Source organism: Cottoperca gobio, chromosome 1 (assembly GCF_900634415.1).
Source record: "Cottoperca gobio chromosome 1, fCotGob3.1, whole genome shotgun sequence".
NCBI classification, from domain to species: Eukaryota; Metazoa; Chordata; class Actinopteri; order Perciformes; family Bovichtidae; genus Cottoperca; species Cottoperca gobio.
Window position 1 is genome coordinate 1,679,232 of NC_041355.1, and position 23,585 is coordinate 1,702,816.

At 41.7% G+C, this 23,585-nt stretch overlaps 2 protein-coding genes across 3 annotated transcripts; both read right to left on the reverse strand.

Annotated features, from left to right (window-relative positions):
* Window positions 1-593: 593 nt before the first annotated feature.
* gaa2 (alpha glucosidase 2) lies at window positions 594-14,871 on the reverse strand. Of its 2 annotated transcripts, none has more exons than XM_029458166.1 (21): window positions 14,717-14,871; window positions 14,131-14,224; window positions 13,194-13,769; window positions 12,070-12,215; window positions 11,752-11,917; window positions 10,132-10,228; window positions 8,945-9,064; window positions 8,311-8,429; window positions 8,087-8,218; window positions 7,855-7,965; window positions 7,407-7,520; window positions 7,229-7,313; window positions 7,009-7,126; window positions 6,771-6,904; window positions 5,936-6,087; window positions 5,690-5,838; window positions 5,243-5,384; window positions 5,060-5,158; window positions 3,759-3,923; window positions 3,139-3,285; window positions 594-2,920 (listed from the first exon to the last, which is right to left on the reverse strand). In XM_029458166.1, exons 2-21 carry the CDS (start codon window positions 14,221-14,223, stop codon window positions 2,858-2,860), a joined length of 2,928 nt encoding a protein of 975 aa, XP_029314026.1. In that variant the 5' UTR covers window position 14,224; window positions 14,717-14,871; the 3' UTR covers window positions 594-2,857. The 2 variants fall into 2 exon arrangements, with proteins under 2 accessions (XP_029314026.1, XP_029313953.1); XM_029458093.1 differs by having other exon boundaries at window positions 14,131-14,254.
* A 1,025-nt stretch (window positions 14,872-15,896) lies between these two features.
* Window positions 15,897-23,258, reverse strand: LOC115026857 (endothelial zinc finger protein induced by tumor necrosis factor alpha-like). Its single transcript, XM_029459889.1, has 6 exons — window positions 22,913-23,258; window positions 21,392-21,525; window positions 19,519-20,471; window positions 19,188-19,371; window positions 18,966-19,094; window positions 15,897-17,491 (listed from the first exon to the last, which is right to left on the reverse strand). Exons 2-6 carry the CDS (start codon window positions 21,507-21,509, stop codon window positions 16,800-16,802), a joined length of 2,076 nt encoding a protein of 691 aa, XP_029315749.1. The 5' UTR covers window positions 21,510-21,525; window positions 22,913-23,258; the 3' UTR covers window positions 15,897-16,799.
* Window positions 23,259-23,585: the final 327 nt, after the last annotated feature.

Sequence of the window (23,585 nt, forward strand, 5' to 3'; positions counted from 1 at the left end):
GAAACAGTTAGCCTGTGAACGTTTGCACAGAGCCAATAAAAACATGTCTATCTCAAGTCTATCAGTAGTGGGGGATAATTCACCCTCGCTATCAGAAGGGGAATTCAGGACGAGTTGTTTGCTTTCACTTTCTGGCACTGATGGGGGGGGGGTTTGTTTGGGACAATTACATAATTGTTTGGTGTCATGACTCATGAGATCTTTCAGCCTCTTTCAGAGTTCACAGCTTGTTTCCTGGTTAGTTTCTATGCAGCACACAACAGACACTTCCATTGCTAACATGCATCAGTGAAAACGCTTCACACAGACAGAAGTGTGGAGACATGACCGTGTGATGCATTCAGTGACCGTGTGATGCATTCAGTGACCGTTACACTCTTTTCTCCACAACCTGCAAAACTCCATATATTTGCAGCATCATCTTTTCTCAAATGCAAACACGCAGTTTGAGAACAGAATGATGACAAATGTTGTTTCTGTGTTTGAATATACAGAGAACCAGACCCTCCCCAGGTGTGGACCAAAGGGTTGGACAGTACGAGCGATACACCTGTACATGTTGACGGGTTTTTAATTATCACTGTAGCCATGGAAACTCAGGAAGTAGTTTTATTTTTCACAAGTAAATGACTATATGCAAAGACACAGAAAACATAAGTATATTAAAGCAAAAAGCTGCAATTGAATTATTAATGACTTGTTCCATATGGTTTACAGGATGGGGTTTCAACATGGGGTCTGTGCCCCCGAGGTGGTCCTCGCCGTTATCGCAGGGGAGCCTTTAAAGTGTTCTTTAGCTAAATATACACATTACAAGAACACTAATCCAACAGATTATAAGCAAAGATAAGTGTAAAAATAAAGAGAGATTTTAAAAGGTATGCACCATAAAACATGTTTATACAGATGTAGGGGTTCCCTGCTCCGGCTCTTACAGCCACGACCCCCCCTTTACTGATTTATGGGAAACATTATTGAAACTTCAAATATAAAACGTTCATCACGAGTGTAACGCTTCCTGTTGCGAGTGCTTTTACATCAGTGTGTTATGAGATTATTGTGAGACACGTATGAAGAGCTTGAGGAGAGAATACATAACTCACATTATTAATATTAATATTGAATGTGTTTCTGTTCATTTGAGCCGACACAGTAACTTTAGTAACTGCTGTACAATAAACATTCAGCTCACATGTTGCAGTGTCTTGGTCTTCAAAGGTTGTTATTCGCTCGAACAATGGGTATTAAAAGATAAGACTTACATCATACTTCAACGTTACAGTAAAGCAGTTTGTAGATTAACTTTATACTCTCGGTTACTCAGTACTTTGGACCCGTTGTGGATTAAATATCTGCTCTTCACATTCTTTAAAAAGTGTGTCCTCTAGTGGCACCTGTGCTCCGGCAACTCAAGGTTCAAATCCAAACACAGGAATATAAAAAGTATTTAAATTAAAACTGTTGATCAAAACGGGCAAAAAATAAAACATGAAAACAGGAATTTTCTTTGGCAAAATAAAAAAAAAAGATCCAGTAAAACTGCAGTTTATATTTTGTTTTTATAATTAAATTCAAGCAATTACAGAAAAATATAAGCACAACAATGATAAAATACTGCATGGTTTAGTCACCTTCACATGAATGACAGTAAAATATACTCTGTATCGTATCTTCACATGCTTCGCGTACTTTCTTTACAACACACATGCATCGACGATGTGCTTTGAGAAGGTGCAAGCTTTCCACAGCTCCGTGTTCTCGGAGAAAGACTAGAAATTATAAAAATCAGATTTTCACAGCATTACGGTCAAATTTAAGCAGAATGATCCTGAAAACTTCCCTCAACAAGCTGCAGGACCGCTTCCTGCCACCAGAGCACGCAGCAACAGGATCGCAGAACACGTGAGGCTGCTTTAAAGTAATCATCGTGCAGCGCAGCACTACGGTCATCAGCGTTTAGCACAGGCTCACAATATAAAGCGGAACAAAAGGGAACATCTGGAACAAAGTCAGACGCTCACGGAACACAAACAGGAATCATAAGGCACCTGCATCCATCTTTACAACACTGCAGTTAATTAGTGCAACAGTAAGCTGTGAGCAGCACATATTACATGATGAAGTGTTCGTCCTCGCTGTCACTTATTGCACATTATCTTCCTGCTGACGCTCAGATAAAAGATCAAAGATCACCGAGCCGTTTGTTTGAAACCAGGTGAAAGTTAAGCGATAAGTTATCAGGCAATAAATTAGATTCTTTTTTTAAACGTCACACTTTCAATATGAACACACGTTTGACCTCTCGCTCTGAGTAACTCTATCTGTTCATCTTTTCTGTTTGCTCTCTGGACTCCAGCACGTCAGAGACGACGTGAAACAACGACGTGAAACAACGACTACGAGGTGAAAGTGCTGAGCTTTCATTTACCGAGGGTCTTTGCAGCCACATCTGATTGACCCCCCCCCCCCCCCGAGGGTAAAAAGGTTGACGAGTCCTGCACTGTTCCCCCAAAACAAATGTGAAAAGGAACACGTGTTCCCTTCTTGTGCTGCGACTCTTATGATGGTATTTTATTCTCTTGACTCTTTAATTACCGTTTTAATTATATTTATGTCCTTTTATGCACTCGGTCTCGATGCTTTGGATGTTTTATGCAAATCATTTTGAATTGCCTTGTTGCTGAAATGTGCTTTATAAATAAACTTGCCTTTAACCTGCAATGTCGTCATCATCATCATCATCATCATCATCATCATCATCATCATCATCACTTCCCTAAAGGCTGCAGCGTGTGTCCGCTTGTAACTTTATGAGCAAATAAAACCAACGATGAACTTAAATAAAACATCTGATTGGTTACATCCAGCTGATGGTGAAGTTCTGACTGAGGTTGAGACCCAGATCTGCGACCGTCAACACCTGCAGAGAGAAAACATCACGTCAGCATGAGAGCGTTTTCATTCTGATCTAACAGAAGCCTCCTGCAGAACGCAGTGCTGCCGAGCTGTGACACGTAGAGTCACTGTTTCTGTCAGAGGAGTCTGGTGGCTTTGAGGAGAGTAAAGAAAGCAGCTTCAGCCCCCCCCGTCGGTAGAGGGCCGTCTGAAGGCAAACATACAACCCACGCCTGACCTCACCTGGTTGGCTCTGTAGGTGAACGTTGCATCTTGGGAGTTCACCAGCACTCTGCTCGGCTTCTGCTTCACCCCGTAGAAGGAGGCCGTCTCCACGGTGATGTATGTGGCCTCCACGTTGCTATGGAGCACCTGTGACGTCATCACGTTCTACGAAATAAGCAGACGGACGACTATAAGCAACACACACGAGTCCCCCTGCACACGCAGTTTAAAGTATTATACTCTGCTATGATTAATATCTCTTGCTCAGACATCTTTTATTTTATTCCCGCTCAGTGATCAACCCACCAACAAATATTCACCTCCGCTCTGTGGAGCGTTTCACTTTTACATCCCATAACTTTACTGTTGGGTTCATTCTCACTGCTCATCAACTGCCCAGCACCCAACGGCAGACAAAGTTCGCAACTACCTGATGAACAATTGGCTAAAAGAGTAAATATTGGAGCCGGTATCCATAGAAACCACTCAGAATGATGTTAATGCTGGATGGGTACTGTAAACAGGCAACTGTTTGATTTGCTGCAACTTTAGAAGAAGATAAAATGTCTGTTTTCACGACCAAAATATCAAACAAATACTGCTTTACAATTCCCGTCTTGTGCGTCACTTGTGAGCACCTGAGCGACGTTGAAGAGGATGTAGGAGTACAGGTTGTTCTCGTAGGTGTCGATGCTCTCTCCGTCGTCCCAGAACAGATCTCCGCTGGCTGCACCTTCGTCAGAGAGAGCGGAGACCAGATGGAGAGGCTGACCGCTGCTCACCCACAGCGTCAGGTTGGGCGCCTGCACACGCGCACATGGAGGGAGACGAACAAACGTGACATTAGAAATCACTGATTGTACGATGTGCATGTGTCAGATCCACAGGCTGTCAGGTGTGACAGGCTTAAAGGGCCAGTTCACTCAACCCACACCTCACGAGGGTCAACAGGTTTCACAGGAACTACTTTCTCCAGTGGATTTAGATCACCTTTTTAATATCATGCACAATATTACTTTTCTATTTCACTTTACTAAATGTTACTTTTATTGTTATTATATTAGACACGGGTGTCTTCTTATACACTTTATATGCATTACTCTGTTGTGTTTTTTATTCTTATTGTCATTGTAATTTCCTTCCGTGTTATTAAAGTGTTGTCTTCTCTTATCCAGAGTATATCGGACTTCCACAACTTTAGGGAGACAACAGAAGTTTTAGTTTCAGTTGCATTGCTAAATACTACAAAGTGTTAAGTTAAGTTAAGTTAAGTTAAGTTAAGTTAAGTTAAGTTAAGGCGACTACAGACAACAACAACAGCTCTTAGTGAACAATCTCTTGCTGATTTGGAGGCGTGTCGGGCGGTGTGATAAAATGCGCTGACATAGAAATATAAGAAAACCAGAAGCAAGCAGAGACTTGACATCCACCCCCATCATCGCCTCATGTTTTGAAAAAGAACTAAGCAGTTATAAAATGACAGCGGTCCGGTCTCTGCTTCAGTCGCTACGTAGTTCTGAAGAGACTAAACTCTTTCAGCACGATATAACAGCAGTGCAAACATGTGTTACTGTACACAACGTGTTGTTATCCTCTACTGTCTTGTTTGGAATATGTACTCCCGTCTTTCTTTTAAATATATACATGTTTGTATATTGGGGGGGGGGGGGGGGGCAGCATATACAGACGCCTTTAATCTAAATGTTGGGCTTTTTCCCATCTCACCTCTGCAATATGTTATTGTATATGTCTTTGCTTCCGTTTTATAGTTTTATATGCACAAATAAATAACTTAAATGTTGCAAAACAATAACCAAACTGTGGCCATGAGGCTGGCACGTCTTTGCATCGAGAACCTCCAAAAGGAGATTGTGGACACGGGGGCCTACGTGTGAGGACACTTAGAAGCATTGAGAAATAAACCAGGACTCTTGTTTACCTGTGTTGGTGTAACGGAGCCCTCACGCAGGTGCAGGTTGATCTTATCTAGAGGAGCATGGAGTCGAAGGTCTTCACCCTCACTGTGCAGAGAGTCGCCCTGAGAGGTACATAAATACATTTGTTCCCGACTCATACGACACTGTGCACTCCGCGTGTACTGCGCTGAGTGTGCGGGTCTTACCGTGTAGTAGTCGTACCACAGACCCGCTGGGAAGTAACCGTCCACATAGTCCACTTCAGGCTCCAAGACTGGCGTCACCAATAAACTCCTCCCCCACAGGAACTGCTTGTCAAGCCCAAAGGTTTTGACATCTTTTGGGAACCTTTGGAGTTCACACAGGAAACACACATACAGATCCTCCAGACTAAATAACAAATCAGACTTTGTTTTAATTGACATATAAAGTAGACTATGGAGACGTGTTGTCGGCTGTTCCTTCATCATCACACGTCTGAAACTCGCCTCACAAGAAGACGTCGACATCGACATCGACTGCAGTTTATTTGTTTCGTCTCATCATCTTTTTTGTTGAATGTTTTGTGTAATGGAGCTCGCATTGTGTCATTGTTGACGCACCCCCTTGAAAACGAGATGGCACATTCCTAATAAAGACTTTCCAACACTTACTCGAACATTATGGGCCGTGCGACGGTGTGTCCGTGCACGTGTGCGTGATGGAAGAGGGTGTAGAGGACGGGGAAGAGAGAGTAACGCAGCAGCAGAGCCTGCTTCATGGCTGTCCGAGCCAGAGGGCTGAACGCTGTCGGGTGTTGAGGCTGGAAATTAAAACAGAAAAAAAAACGGTTTCTAAAACAAAAAGGAGCATTTTTACCCATCATGCTTTGTGGTCACGTTGGAGCGGCGACGTCTCACCTTCATGTCGATGGCGTTGTGGTTGCGTGTGAAGGGATAGAAAGCTCCCAGCTGAGTCCAGCGGACACACAGTTCCTCCTGAGGCTCCTCGCTGAAGCCACAGATGTCTGCTCCCACCAACGGGATGCCCAGAAGGTTAAAGGTCAAGATACCTGAGACCAAAGAGAGGTGGGCAACTTGAGAAAGGTAACCATAAAGAGACGCCAACAGTGACGGAGAACCATCACCACGTGATTAAATGTGCACCGTTATACACAATTCTAAGAAATCTAAAAATAACACATCACGTGGACGTTACTCTTCCTCATCGTGCTGATGAGGAAGAGTACAAAGTAGAATAAATAAAACATGTGAAACCATAATGCAGATTTTTAGAGTTGCAGAACCTTCAATTGATCAGTTCTACAACAACATAAGGGTCAAAGTGCTATAAATATAACGATATGGCCACTTAAAGCTGCTGTTATTTGTTTGCCCACATGTCAGCAAACAGTGCTTTGTTTCTACACCCACAGAGACACGGAGCAACATCTGCGTTCATCTCGTGCCGTGCGTTTGTCCTCCCCGACTCCTGAGGGAAATATCTGGCTCTTTAGCTTTAGCTCCTCAGCTAGCTTCAGCTTTTCTTTTGTGTTGGGCATGTGGTGCTGAGAACTTAGTGTACAGTTGGTTTATCAGAACTGAAAACAGCTGGAGACAAACTGTCCCTACGAAGGAGCCCGTTCACATTACAACTAGGCATTTCATTGTTAATATACAAAACATAATAAGTGCATTTTAAATCCCTCGTTGAATGTTGGAGAAGCAGAAGAAGTTTTTTATTATTGTGTCTAACCTGCTATAGAAGTGTACAGGTCCCTCCACTGGCTCCTGTTGTCCCCCAGCCAGTGACCGGAGTACATGCCCTGACTGGGGAAGGTGGAGCGAGAGATCACAAAAGGTCTCTTTGCCACGATCCGCTTCAGAGCGCTGGACACGAGGACACAAACAAGACAGGCAGAAGATTTAAGGGAAGTGCACAAACTGTGTGTGTGTGTGTGTGTGTGAGTGTGTGTGAGTGTGTGTGTGTAAACCTTGCAGACGCCTTAGCTTCCATGAGTCCATAGAGGCTGTGCATATTATAGTGTACAGACTGCTTCTGCTGTGCAGTGGCGCACACAGTTTTGGCTCTCAGTAAACCTCCTAGTATACCTAAAGAGAAGAAGGAAACATTTTCAAACTTCAACAATCATAAGTAACTCTGTAATTGTTTATATTTTACGTTTGTTGTAGGATTTGTGCCTGAGATCCCACCGGGTGTGTAAGGAGGATTTTCTAGACTGTTTGATGGACAGCCATTGGTCGACCCATCCAGGAAATTCGACGGCTCATTCATGTCCTAAAAACAGACGAGACAACAAAGGTCAGGGAGAAGATGTCATCAAGTCCAGAAAGTCAGTTCTTCAGTAGTAGCTCACGTTTCTATACTTACAATCCATAATCCGTCAAAGGGCACCTTCTCATGGAACCTCTGAAGGTTGTCGTACCACCATTCATGCGTCACATCATCAGAGAAGTCTGGATATGCTGTCAGACCAGGCCACACCTGCAGGAAGAGATGGAGAGTCTTATTTCTGATACACCCAAACCTTCTTAAACATCAAGATCAAGGACGTTCCACGTCAAATTCAAAAGGCAAAGTTTGAGACACGATAAACAGTTAAACTACAAACACACAGCTTTCATTTCATTTGCTTTGGAACAATTAGCATTTAGCGTGCTGTGGTTGTGTAAAACATCATATCAACATGTTTATGCTTATTATTGCACAAAATATAAAACATTAGATTTACAAAGTGTTAAAGACCCATGGGAACCTTGCCTTTGGACAGCGGGGAGGGTAGAGATTGTGAGGTGAGAACATCATGACAGCGTCTCACCTTCCCAATGAGTGTTCTTCCTTCAGCGTCTTTAATAAAAACGTCTCTCTTCAGCCCGTCATCGTACGGCCAGTACGAGCCCGCCACCTGGGAGCTGCTGATACCCGGGTCCTGCAGGTGGAAATATAACAGTTAAACCAAAACACACACACACACACACACACACACACACACACACACACACACACACACACACACACACACACACACACACACACACACACACACACACCAGGATCATGACGTAGCGCTGGTCGTGAGCGTGCAGGTCCTTCACCAGGTCCGGCAGTGTGCCAAACTTTTTAGAGTCAAAAGTGAAGTCCAGAAATTGGTCCATGTAGTCGATATCGTTCCACTGGACGTCCTGTGAACAAATAAAAAAACACACAAATAATAGTTTCCACAAAAGAATGGAAGAAAGAAATCCTGACAAACAGTCTGCCGGGTCCACTTCACCTGGGGTATCCCAGAATCCCTCAAGCTCTTCACAACCTCCCAGGTAGCATTGCTGGTGTTGTAACCCCAGCGGCAGAGATGGTACCCTAACGCCCAGTAGATGGGCATCGTCGGGTAGCCTGGGAGAACGTGGAGGGACGAAGAGAGAGGAGTGAGCACATCATCAGTAACGTGTTGTGTACTGCATGTCAGGTGTGGAGCTCAGGACGATTACCATCAGAAAAAGGGCATTCTTACAATAAACAAATACAATAATTATATACATAGACGGAGCCATAAAGCAAAAACCAGGAAGTCAAAACTGCACAGTAATGGTCTGTGATACGGAGGCAGGCGACACTAAAACAGAAGTCTTCTGTGAAGTGTCTTTTCTCTCATCTTCATCGGCTTTCTTGGAAACTAAAAGCAGCGTGGCTCCTTTACAGAGAGAAGTGTTCACAGTTCTGCCCCCTGAAGTGTTCATGTCCGTGTACTAAGGTCATCTTATTCACCCAGGGTTATGATGTAACGTCCATCAGGTGGATCGTTGCTGGAGTTCCTCAGAGCGACTGAAATGTGAGTAACAGTTGAAACATGCTACAGTCATGCAGCTGCTGTACACAACAGTCCCACCTCCCAGCAGACTCCCACTGACCTATGACTTCCACATACTGTGCGATCACCGACGCAGGATCAGGACCAAGGAAAACGTAAAAGTCAAGGATTCCACCGATAGTGCGCCAGGTGAGGGCCGGGGCGGGCTGCAGGATGACATCTGAACAAACGGGAAAAACTGCTGATGAAACATTTTGTTATTTGTAAGAAAATCCTTGTAAATAAAGTTACAATTAGGGACCAGTGAGAGCACGTACATGAAGCAGAGAGCAAAGAAAGAAAGACGGTATGTGGGATATAACCAACAGCTGATTACGGAGCAAACGGATGGAAACAGAACAAGAACAAACATCTGCATTAAAACATCAAAATATAATCTTCAACATTCCTGATTAAGATGCCAAAGAGAAAAATAACATAAGTTTGCAAACCGCTCAGTATCTTTGTTAGGAAATACAACATCACCTCTACATGACGTCTTTGCACAACGCTGGAAAAGTGATATTCACTCACACACAGTCACACACAGTGACACACAGTCACACAGTGACACACAGTGACACACAGTCACACACACAGTCACACACAGTGACACACAGTGACACACAGTCACACACACAGTCACACACACAGTCACACACAGTGACACACAGTCACACACAGTGACACACAGTGACACACAGTCACACACAGTCACACACAGTGACACACAGTCACACACACAGTGACACACAGTCACACACAGTCACACACAGTGACACACAGTCACACACACAGTGACACACAGTCACACACACAGTGACACCACAGTCACACACAGTCACAACACAGTCACACACAGTGACACACAGTCACACACAGTGACACACAGTCACACACAGTGACACACAGTCACACACAGTGACACACAGTCACACACACAGTGACACACAGTCACACACACAGTGACACACAGTCACACACAGTCACACACAGTCACACACAGTCACACACAGTGACACACAGTGACACACAGTGACACACACAGTGACACACAGTCACACACAGTCACACACAGTGACACACAGTGACACACAGTCACACAGTACAAACTGCCATTTAGGGACTTCTGTTTTTTATAAATTGCTTAATGTTGTTATATGAATATGTCATATGTTGTGACACTGTAAGAATCATGATGTGTATTATTGCACGTAGTGAAACCTGAAGGGCGACTAGCAGACTGACCCATTGCATTGCTGTTCAGCAGGAAGAAGCCGTGTGCGTTCCCGCCGTCGTCCATGGCCAGGTAAAAGGGATGAGCTCCGTAGAGGTTCGTCTGTTCCTACATTGTAGAGAAGGTTCAAAGGTGAACTGCACATTCAAGTCAAGCCATAATCCTAAGTAGCAAAGTCCAGGATGTTATATATTTTGGCCTTTGTCACATAAGACATTTTTAAGAAATAGAATTAATGATTGCTCGGTGCTACTAAGTGTCTCAGAAAGCTGTTCCAGGGAGCCGGCGTGCACAACCCCCGGGCCTCCCTCAGTCGGGTGCAGCCATCACTGATGCATCAAATACATCCGAGCCTTTCATGCCACGACGTGTCAAAACGTGTGGTGTAAAATAAAATAATGGTCTATTGTGCATGCTGACTCTCTGTCATCGAGCCATCTGTGCTTTTCCAACTGAAAGTAAAATGTTTTTATATTTTATATGGAAATGTCCAATACTTAAGCAATTTTGGGAAGACATTGGTCCAGTAGTGCAGAAGATCTCATCACTAGCTGTGAAACCAAAGTGTTTTGTCCCTGGTATCTATCAGGAGGGAGGGAGATCTTTGTGTGCCGTTTTTACAAGACAATCCAAAGCATTAACATGGAAATGTACCAGAAGAAGAAGTATCGGGCTGTGGGTTAAGGACAAGTCTCTGTTTACCTGTGGAAACAATTACATACACACTTTATCTGTGGCCCATTTATAAAGTATCTTAGAGACAAGGATCTCATATGTTGAACGAGTCTAGGGAAGAATAATTATAGAATATGAATTAGAGGTTAATTAAGCAACTGTTCTAGTTTGATTATTTAGGTATTGTAAATGAGCTCAGTGCTTCCCCTACCATTGTCTTGGAGGGGCGCTGCGCCGCCTGAAATTCAAGGTGTTTTTTGTTTTCCTTCTCAAAATATAAAAAGAAAATATATTTTTTATTCACAACTCACTTTTCACATTGACAGGTCTCTTTTATTAAATAAACTAAACACTTATGCTATTGATCTAATTTATGTTTAAGTTTCAATTTGTACGGTCGACTTTGCTCATTCACATTCTCTTATTCGCTCCGTTTTGCGAAGGGCGGGGCTTCGCACCTGACGCGCACACACACACACACACACACACACACACACGCCTATAGAGCGGAAGAAAGGAGAGCTAAAGAGAAACCGCGCGGAGAGAGCTAAAGAGAAACCGCGCCACACACACACGCACAGTTTACACCTCTTTTTTTCTTTTCTTATTGTTATTACTAGAATTTATGTAATGCAAGTTAATTTATTAATTATTTTAATATTGTTTGTCCATTAATATTAATATATATATTAATATTAATATATATATTAATATATATATATTAATATTAATATATATGTATATATATATATATATATATATATATATATATATATTACTATATTACTATATTACTATATTACTATAATACTGGATATCTGTAAGTATGCATACATAATGTTTTTTATTAAATATTGAAAACGCAATAAAAAGCCTATTAATTGAATGTTAATATCCGTGTCTGTGGCTTTAATGTAACTATAAGCAGAGCATTGACAATAACAGGAGATCCCTACCATAGGAGGCACATCTCTGGCCCACATGGTGAGTGTGTTCCAGTGCACATCGTGCAGGAAGGTGGAGCGGTGCTCGCCCAGCCCGTAGATGAACTGACTCTGCAGGGAGGTGGATAACTGGAGGAACTGATCCGCGTAGAAGAGAGGAGCCACTGTGGTGTTCAGGCTAACAGGTAACCATTGAAAGGAGACAGCATTATATTGTTAATTATCATCATCATTCCAGTTCAAGAGAGTTTATGTATATAATATATGTCCGATTGTGACCATCGTCCTTTCTTTACGCAACCTAACGAGGTCTATAGAAGTCAGACTTACAGCACGGCTCCTGTAGAGCTCCTCTTCACGATGAGACCAAACGGCTGCTTTGAAAACTCAACGATATATTCTGGACTTTCTGCCTTCTTGGTGGCAGCTGGAACAGAGATCGGAACCTCGAACCGTGAGTTCGACGGGTCGGTAAGCTAGATTGAGAAACATGACAAAAATGTACAGTTTGTAAATAAATTAAAGTGCAAAGAATTTACAGCAGTGTGTAATAAATATGATATCAACTGACCCGTCACAGATATTGTTTTCTCAAATGAATGATAGGTTGAGATTTCTTACTTTTTTTTTTTTTTAAATAAACTTTAGTTAATTAAACAAACAAAAATATGTGTGATTGTGGCAATGGTGTGCGGTTTGTTTAAACTATTAACTGGTCATTTCAGGGATGTCTTCACAGTCAATCACACAGAAAAGGGCTCGATGGCGTTTCCTTGAAGGCCTCTTTCTTGCACTTATGGGGTTTGGTGACCCGAGCAAACGCTAAACTTAACTCTGCCAAACTTCAACATCAAAGGTCGAATCGCCGGGAAAAAAAACCGTTAAACTCGTCTGTGTCGGTGCAACATAATTCACAAAATAATCATTCAAATGAAGAAAACACTCATTCGTGTATAGAGTCTAATTAATTCCTTTAATTTACGCAAGTAAAATGTTTCAATTCTTTTCAAGCTGCACTTTACTTCAGTGATAATAATATATAATAATATTGGCGAGACAGAAACAAAACAGGGAAGTTGTGAGCTGCAAAACCAAAACAATATGCTGAAAGATGCTAAAACACTCCATAGAGCTGAGGAAGTGCAGAACTGCTGAGTCAGGTGATTATTGTTAGGTTCCTAGCACTGGCTCTTATTGCATTTGATTGATTGTTAATAGATAAACATTGATTGACAGTCAGTAAAGGGGAGCAGCTGCTAGGACAGCTGACATCAGCGCTTTTTAGCATAACAAACTGGGTAAAGTACTAAATATTCTGGCTCATCTCTCATATGCCTTAGAGGAACTTTCAGTAGGATTACATGAACCTCGAATACATGCTAGATCCCTTATGACGCTACATGTCTTCCGCACAGATATAAAGAGTAAAGTTCTTGAGTACCTCGTTCACTCACCCTGACACGTAGCCGTGTGTCTGTCTCATGACGTACTTCCACCTCTAGGGTGAGGATGTCTGCTGGGTAGTAGGTCTTCACCTCCCTTACGAGCGTACCTTTCTGTCCCAGCGATGTGTCGTTTATTGACACAAGCGAGTAGGAAGGAAAATCCTGAGGATAGAAACACCACGGGATACCATTTCTGTCTGATGGGCGGGTGGCAGAGGAGGAGGGAGAGGATGCGGGGATAAAGCAACAGTTCCTTGCCTCACACAACTCTTGGGTCACAACCACCCCTCTTTCAGGGTAGCAGTCAAACCTCCACGCTTCAGGGATTAAACTGCAAGTCTCACGGCGGGAAGCAGCTGCAGTGTCATTTACTCCTGTTTTTACTTGAGTGTCTGGTGTTTGTGCAGAGGCCGGTGACGGAGGTCTATGTGGCTGTTGGTTAGACGGACGGTGCAGCCAGAACATGGTGCCCAGTAACCAGCCTCCGCAGATGAGCAGCAGCAGGCAGCCAATTACCAGCAGGCCTGTGGTGACGGAGCATGACGGCCTCCGTGGAAGCAACGAGGCTTCCTCTGGCTCCGGCACCTTAAACACATGACAACAAAATCAATTAAGAAACACACTCAAAAGCAACCAAGAGGAACCAGACTAATTACTTTATACGTAAAAAGGATTCTGATCCTTTCCAGTACGGGTAACCATCAAGCGAGAGCGTGTCCAAAACAGGCAGCAACAACAGTGTGTTACAGACTAAAGACGTGCAGAAGTTCTGCTCTTTTACAGAATAAAAACATTAAAGAAACAATATACAATATTGAGTAACAATATAAAAAGTGGCACCTTATTAAAGCATTATTTAAAGACCTTCTTAAACCATAACAGAAATAGAAACTAGGGCTGAGGTTGGAGGCAGAATAAGAAGTATACATAAAACATATCAACTCACTGGAACTTCTTCATGGACTGGACGGAGCTCTTCTGATAAAACTGCACTGGAGAACTGAACATCTTCAGGGTTCAGTCGCTTGTATGACACCATCCTGAAAGTGTGTGTTCGTCAAAGTGAGTGACTGAACACATGAGAGACAGCAGAACAAAGTTCATTTCCTGCTGTTTGGAGAAGTGATCCAGTGAAGTAAACATGATAGTTGCATTGTTTCGACAGTTGATTTAGATGGTTTGACTTGGTGTACGTCTCAAACCCCGTTATTATAAATGAATCTCGCGTTATTATAATGTAACGTTGAGGTAATACGAAGGCCCATACTGATATAACGTGTAGCACATCTTGTCCAATATGTTGCAGCTAACTGTAGCTAGCCCTACACAGGAAACACATGAATGTCAAAGTTCACCAAGGAGACATTAAAAAAATGCAGTTTTGTCAGACAAGACATTATAGCGAAGAAAAAACGTTAACTACCGTTAGTGATGTTACGTTATTGTTGCAACGGTTTTCGCGTTAGCTAACTTTAACAGCTGTGTAACTTTAGCTAACGTGACGTTAGGACGTTAACGTCAGTTTCACTTACCTGGATATTATTTTAGTCTTACACACTGAAATAAAGACAGCATACAGAGCAGCTTTTCCTTTAAATAAAAGTATCGTTAGCTAAATAATCCATAACGCTGATAACCTCAACCTTCTGCATGGTGTGCGCGTGGTGTGTGCGTCTGTTTATCTTCATGTCACGTTCACCAGAGCTCGTAATTTTGACGACTTCCGTTTGAAGAACCCTCCAACAATCTGTAAATGTAACTCTAAATGTCGTGTAACATACTTATTTCAACATCTATATGCTATATAAAGAGGATTTATTTATGATTGGTCATGTTGTATTCTTTTCTTTTCTTTTTATTGAATGGGTTAGGTCTCCTTTCCACAGTGCTGCCTTCAGGAGCAGCTTGTAGACCTGTAGATGAACAGTTCAATATGAGTTCTGAAGCAATGCAGGGTCAAGAAGATAGATGTAATATTTCACAATAATATTGTTCTGAGTCATAACAGGATGAGCTTACTACTTGTAATAGTGCTTTAAATGGTAATAATTATTTATTTACATAGTACACCGCAAGGGATGAGCAGTGTGATGAGGTTGATGAAGTGAAGCAATGTGGTGTCTTGGTAAAACAAAAAACACAATTTGTCCACGTATTTTTCCTTGTAAATAAAGACTTTATAAGAGAATATTCAAGTTTATTCTCATTAATTTACAACTCTTAATTTCTGAGAATATAATTTTTGTGGAAGTTTACGACTTTAATCTCTTTTCTAGGGATATAACCCAACACCCTGGCTCTGTAATTGTTTTGTATTTTTGTTTGCTTTTACCAACAATGGAAATTAAATTGATATTGCCAAAATATTGGTACAAAGTGTCTTACATAGCCTAGCAAAGTAAACTGTATATATTCCTGGCACATGCTGATTTATGTACAATGTTATGTATGTTATATGTAATATGTTACATACAGACTAATCTTGAGCAGAACGGCACTTGTCATGCATGACCAGGTAACTCTCTGGTAGGATTGGCTGAAACAATAATATTTGCAACTTTTTCCATGCATCAGTTAGAAACCTACTGCGTGGCTCACTGTGCCACCTTTCCAGTAATATGTTATATACTGTATATCTTAAATATTCATGGTTTTGTGTAGATATATTTGTACCTCTTTTAAATTAACTCCTGCAGTCAGAAACCCGCAAGCAAAACAATCTTAAGTACTTTCACTTTTATTCTTCCGTATAACATGTCCCATACAATTAGACAAGAGGCAGCACGGGGCGAAATTGACCATCGACGTGGTTTCAAAATGCCTTTCGTCTCACAGCCTTTAGGATGACTCCTTTATTCACAAGTTACTTGGCCTTTAAGACTTGTCTAAACCAGGTGAGCCTGATTCATGATTTGGTTGTTGAATAGCATAAAGAGATATAAAGATTAATCACCACTAAGGCAAAAAGGTTTTGGCAAACAATCTGATGAACATCATGATCCCATTGCTTTATTACTGGATAAAATATTTCTGACATTTCAGTAGCTCATAACCAAAGAATGAATTCCAGTTTCACCTGATTCGCAGACTGCTCACTGGCCGTCGTAACGTCCGATACAGAAACAAAATTACTCTTCAATCCATTTTCCACATACACTGTTAGTTTAAATGACAAATACTGCATGGAAAAATGTGAAATCACAGACCTTAAATTAGTTATTTGTTCTACAATAAATACTCTAACGGTGAGTGCGATATTTCGATGCAGCTAACATAGGTAAGAGTGATAACAGAGAGTAAATATGACCTCTAACATTTCTCCTCCAACAGTTTCCAAGATAAAAGTGTTTGTAGTAAATATTTGTTTGGTCATTTTGTCTGAAACTGTGTTGTTAGTTGCTGAACATCACCTGGTACGTGTCCGTTTATTCATTTCAGGGAGTTAAATATTTTAGCTTTAATACTTTTTTGTGAACCACCACATAAAGTTTTAATGACGGCCTATTCACAGAGGTAGTCTTCTTCATTTCCCTCCTTCTGCTCATGTTTTACTGCCTAAAATCTTGTATCCTTATACTACTGGTACATATCTCTATGGTTTATATAAATACATTATCAGTCATTTTTGTCCGCTATACACATATTAATTGGAGAGTTATCGTCGCTCTGTGATAAATCATCGTTCTTCCCACTGAAGTCCTCCTCGGTGTGATTCGGCTCGTGTTTGCGTTTGTGGAGCCTCAGGCTCTGCGAGCGGCTGAAGCCTCTCCCGCAGACGTCGCAGGCGTACGGCCGCTCTCCCGTGTGAAGCCTGAAATGGTTCTTGAGGCTTGAGGCTCGTGTGAAACTCTTTTCACACTCGGGACAGTCAAACTTCTCCCCAAAGTGGATTTTCTCGTGTTCCCTCAAGCGGCCGGACTGGTTGAAGCTCCTGTCGCAGACGGAGCATTGGTAAGGCCTCTCTCCCGTGTGTGTGAGCCGGTGTCTGTTCATCGCCCCCGAGTGGGCGAAGCTCTTCCCGCAGTCCGGGCAGGAGAACGGTTTCTCTCCTGTGTGGACTTTCTGGTGACCTTTGAGTTGACCTTTCTGGGTGAACTGCTTCCCACACAGAGCGCATTGGTAAGGTTTCTCTCCTGAGTGAATTCGCATGTGAATCTGAAGAGCAGACATCTTGTGACAGTCTCTGCCACAGAGCCCGCAGCAGTACGAGCTCTTTGTCAGACTGTCGCTACTCTGCTCCTGCCCCGGTGAGGCTGGAGGACTTTCTTTATCGCTGTCAGACACATGTTCCAGATCCTCTCCAGACACTGTGGAAACATAAACGACAAGTTGAAACACGCCATTTAGACAAATGAACAACTCATATTAACCTCCTTCCTTGTTAAGACTCGGCTCACTGTGGAATCCAACATGATACAAGATTGATAAGAGAAATGAAATAAAAACAAATGATCCCATTATAGTCCAGTCAAGAAGTGAAGCTCATGTTGGTTTATGTTTATCGAGTAAGACAAAATGTCCACAGCAGCAGCGTTCATCCTAGAGCTGCAGCGGTTAGTCCATCGACAGAAAAAGAATCAACAACTCATTTGATAATCAATTAAGTCTTTCAGCTTCTCCTGAGGATGACCTCTTCTCTGTTTTATATCATATGAAAGGAAATCTTTGAGTTCTGGACGGACAAAACAAGACATTTAAAGACATCACCTTGGACTTTAAAAAACTGGGACATTTCTCACTACTTTGTGAATTTAATAGACTAAACGATTATTCTACAAAATAATTGGCAGATTAATCAATAATGAAAATAATCGTTAGTTGCAACCCTAATGTATTCCCCTGCCATCTCTATGGGCACAGGTTGAGGCTCCACTTCGCAGCGTCGGCCAGTGTTTCACTTTAGTATTCCGCTGAATTGAAACATCGAAGGTTTGACAGAAGATGCAACGTTACAGTTTACTACTCGGTCCCTAAAGGAATCTAATGTTTAGTAAATGTCTAATTAATCATAGTGAATTTAATAAAAACCTATGAATCATATAAGAAATAAAGGAGCCTTAAGAAGAAACACAAAATCAACACTAACCACAAGTGCAGGGTTCTCATTTTCAAAGCAGTCAGTCAGAGACAGCAAAGAGTCAGTCGGAGTGAACTGAAAGAAGACACAGTCCCCGTTCTATCATTTCAAATATCAAAAGAATAGAGTGATGGTTCTTTCTCCAAGAATCCACCTTTGGTTGTGAGACAAACAGTATTTTTTAAAAAAAGGAGCTTTTAAAGAGCACATTAACCAGACAAAAGCCAATCATTTCATTTTAACTCATAGCATTAAACTACAGGTAATGAAATGTCATTTTATCAGGCTACAAAAACATCGGCTAAAAAATGAGAAGCCTGCTACTCCAATCTTCAGGTGAACTGTGTAAACTCAGACTACGTCTACACTATCTTAATCTAAACAATGTGTCTTTTTCTTTCCCTCCCAGCAGCATGCGAGCCAGCATGTTAACTATTTCTATTGAGATTATTCATGTCCTCAGAAAGATTCAGGGTTTTATTGCCTCTAACTTTGTGAAACAAGGGTTTTTGTGGATATAAATCTGAAGATTAGTGAGGACGTAGACTCAGCGTACCGAGGGTAAGTAGAGAAGGCTGGGCTGAAATCAGTTGTTCAATTGAACACGGTCGCAGTTAATGACTGAAGTGAAGACCGTAACAGTTCTGAACAATATCTTTACTGTGCCGAGTGACATTTGCACTCCGGTAAATGAATTCCCTTACTGTTCACAAGTTCCTCTTCTTCCTCCTTTACTGTAATCCTAATTTCTGTGTTGCTTTCCTGATGCTGCTCCTCCGTTTCCTCCTGCACGGTGCAATCCTCACTACCAGACATCTGGTCAGGAGCTTCTTCTATAAACACAAGTGAAACAATCCTTAAATGTTACAAATATGAAATTCCTTTTATTACACAAGAGGGCAATGTGGAATCTGATGTTTACGTACCACACAGAGGTTCCTCTTCTTCCTCCTCCTTCACTATTACATTCATATGCGGACTGGAGGCGACATCCTCCGCTCGGTCTTCTGGTGCTCGCAGGTTATTTTCACACTGAGCTGCTTTGTCACCGTTTACAGCCTCTGAGGTCTGGGGCTCAACTGCACTGGGCAAACTCTGACTGTCAGACACCTATAACAAGCCATTTAATGAGAACAAATGTAGGCAACAAAGGTGTTAGGAGGTTTTAAAGGACCGTTTGAATAAATGCAGGAGAATAAAGATAACAGAAGTAATCAAACGAGAAAGAAAATTGTAATTGCTGTGTATCGTCTCTACCTCAGCGCTGGTGTTGTTGGCCAGCTCTTCCTGGGAAGATTCACCAACTGCACCTTGAAGTGGCTCTGAGACGTCACCTGTAACCGATACATTCTTGTTCTGTGTACACGACCTTTTGTGGTTTCTGAGCGTTCCCGCCAGTGAGAAGTGCCTCCCACAGTCCTTGCAGGTGTACGGCTTTTCTCCCGTGTGAATCCTGGTGTGCCTCCGAAGCTCTCCTGGAGCTACAAAAGACTTATCGCACTGTGTGCAGCTGTAGGGTTTTTCTCCCGTGTGAGTCCGCATGTGTGTCGTCAAAGTCCACTGCTGTGCAAATGTCTTACCACAGTCGGAGCAGTGGTAGGGCGTAATGCCAGTATGCAGACGCTCGTGCCTCACAAGTGTACCCGACAAGGCAAACCTTTTGTCACAGAAAGAGCACTGGTAGGGCCTCTCTCCGGTGTGAGTCCTCTGGTGATCTCTCAGCTCAGCTGCTGAGTTACAGCTCTTATCACAGTCCGAACACGGAAACTTCTTCCTCGTGAAGCCAGCGACGACCTCGGAGTGCATCGCCTCCAAGTGAGTTTTCAGATGCCAGTGTCGGGAAAAGCTCTTGAGGCAGATGGAGCAGTGATACGGCCTCTCACCGGTGTGTGTCCGCCGGTGCAGCCTGAGCTCACCCTGACTGGCAAATCTTTTCTCACAGAAAGTGCATGGGAATGGCTTCTCCCCAGTGTGGACCCTTTCATGGATCATGAGCAGCCCCTTTTCTGGAAATCTTTTCTCGCACATGGAGCAGGGAAAAGGCCTCTCTCCTGAGTGAGTGCGTAGGTGTCGCTGAAGTTTAGAGGCGTAAGGGAAGTCTTTCCCACACACTGAGCAGCTGTGAAGGGACGGAGGTTTTTCATTCTCGCTTTGATCCAATGTCTTGGAGGGAGTCTCTGCAGGTACAACGCCAGGGAGGGCATTCTCTCCTGCGAGAGCGGAAAGATGAGAAAGCATTTTATTTAGGAGAACAAGAAGGTGAAAGAAACATTTTGAAGTCTTATATACGCCAGGTCTTTTCTCCGCAATAAAACAATTAGTCTTTTGTTATATTATAAATCTTAAAACATAATTTACAGTCATAGAATTATCTCACAGGCAAAATAAAGTAAAACCACATCATACTGGGACTTAGTTTAGAGCAATACCCTGATTATAGTATCAGAGTGGGAGAGAAAAGTGGAATCATTGCATCTCTATGCTGTGTGCAAGCTGTCAGACATGGTGCATTCAGGGACCTTCACATCCTAATCGAGATGTCAAGCTTTGCTGGGAATGCATAAAAGTGGCCATGGAGTTCAGAGTAAATGTGTTTCACAGCAGATGCGTGCAGTGCTCCCTCTGAAGTCAAATCAGCATGACATATGTAGATGTTTACCATCTTAGATCTAACTTCCCCTTGTTTATATATGCTGTTGCCAAAGTTACAGACTGCTGTATTAAGATAATTACTAATGTAGCCTTGGGTCTGTAAAGTGTGAATTCATTCATTACTAATCATATTTACAGACATTTGCATCCTGTGTGATGTATTGCGATGCAATAAAATAAATATTTCTTCACTTAAAATGTTGTTTTCAAACAAATACTTCAGTAGTTTTAATGTTTGAACCAGTACTTTGTTGAGGTTTACTGCACAGCATTATATTAGGAAGGTGTTTCTAATATATTGTGAATATAATTTACGACAGAGCACCACCACAAACTACAGAAGCTCAGTGTCAACTCAAAATATTAAGTTTCACTCAGTTAGCATTTATTACACGACCGTCGTATTGGATTGCATTCAAATGTGCTCTATTGTTCCCGTCACTTTGTAAACTTTGCTGGTTACAATCTATTTGCTCACTGAGATCTGAGAAATCCACTTCTTCTCCATCAGAGTTGATCAGGCCTCCGATTTCTTGCTGCTCTTCCTCAGCGATGATCACAGCTGGTCCAAAGTCCTCTGGGTTTTCAGAGCCCATCTCTCAAATATAAAACCTTGAAGAGGAAGAAGAAAAAAAGAGTTTCAAGACATTCAAATAACAATTTATATCAAGTGACTGAATATATAAAATCAAACCAATGACTGAGGAACCACTGCTGGACTATTAGTAAATTATAGAGCTAAACTAAACGCTATTTTTAGTGTGAAATACACATTTAAAGAATAGTTTGAAGCTTTATTCGTACCGTTGACATTCAAATTTTATTAACATTTGAATGCTGCTCAGCTTTCCCTTTTTTCTTTCTTGTCTATTTATTGTGTGTAAACCTGTAAAGTCTGCAAAGTTGCAGATAAAGATTAGGCTACAGTCAATAATAATCCTACTACATAGTATAGGCTGTTATACTGTACATATTAATACACATTATTTCAAATGTTACAAGCGTAAACCGAACCTCCCTTGACAGATAAATCCGACAAAAAGATACAATTTCCTTTATTCCTCAACATATCCGATGATACACGTCAGGGTTCTTGTTATTAGGTCTAAATAATTATTTCAAATATTAGTGACATACTGGTGTTTGTGACAATATTTGATTATTATATTTCAACCCTGTGCTTCATCTCAGTCGTTTTCTTCCTATTCTATCTTTAGATGTTCAGCCTCCAGCACCAGATCTCTTTGGGGGACGTGTTCCTCGTCCCTTGCTCTACAACAGAGCCCCCTCCCTGGAAGACATCCATCGTCCTGCTCAAGGACACTTCAGCAGGGCGGATGCTTTATTGTGATAGGGGTTTACACATGGCTGGGCCCGATGGACAGTCTACCTTAAAAACGTGTTGTATACACAAATAAACTATTCAGGTGCAACAGCATTAGTAGTGGAGCTGTTATAGTGTACACCATCAACATATCTGACAGGGCTTTCAGGTGAATGTCAGGGGACGCACTCAATAGCCAAGTTAGCTAAGTAGCTAGCTTGATAGGAAACACTTTAAATCTCACATTAATTGTAATTTGAGTAAAGCAGCAACCTAATTGACAAACCTGTTATTGTGTCATATTTACACCCATTACATCAGGAGCACCCTGCCACACAGACGCCAGTATTTGACCTCTGGAGGAGATGTCTCGGCGGCGGTGACCAGCGCTTTGGTGGCTGACCACCTCTGCCTTTGAGGAAACTGTTATTAGCCAGCTAGCCACCGACATGGCGTTCACTAGCATTGCTGATATTAGCAATTAGCTAACAGTTGCCTCCCCTTAAGCCACAGCCGCTACTCAACAATAACAAATAACAGTTCCGACAGATTCACCATCAACTCCAACGTGCAAATAATACGTAAATGATGCTGCAAACATCCCCTCCGCTTGTGTCACACTCGCTATTTCAGCTAGCTAACGTTTAACAACAGACAATAGACGTTTTGACCAACCTCAGCATTGATTTCTCCCTCAGGTAAAAAGTAGTCGTTGGAATGAAGTTTATTTAAACGACTTGGCTGTATTTCTACTTCTCTCTCATGTTCATGCTCATTATGTCCTAACAATGTGTCAAATTAATGCCACCTTACTCATGAGTTAAGTTAAATAAGCGTTTGGCTCTGATGATAACCTTTCTAGCTTTAGCTGCAAGCCACTTCCAGTAGTGTCGGAACTTCCGGTTGACTTTTCAAACCAAAATAAAAGCCCCACTAATACAACTTCTTTCATTTTAAGTTTGTTATATACTTTTATAGTGTTAATTATAATACATCAATTTAAAATATCTATTATACTCAGAGTAATTAAATGTGGTAAGTAAATGATGTGTTAAAAGTATTTAAATATCTCAATTAACGACTCTATTTCCTTATTCTGTATTTACAGTAATTGAATTAATAGCGATGAATAAATGTCAATGTTGTGTTTATAGTTTGTTTTGTTTTCTGCAGCTTCTACAAACACACACGTGAACACTAACATAAGTGAAAGTATCAGCAAAGTGTAATGTAATTAAGCACATTCACACCATAAGTATTATTATTATTATTATTATTATTATTATTATTATTATTATTTTGAAATACTTTCAGAGGGAAATATTGTACTTTTTACGGCACTAAATCT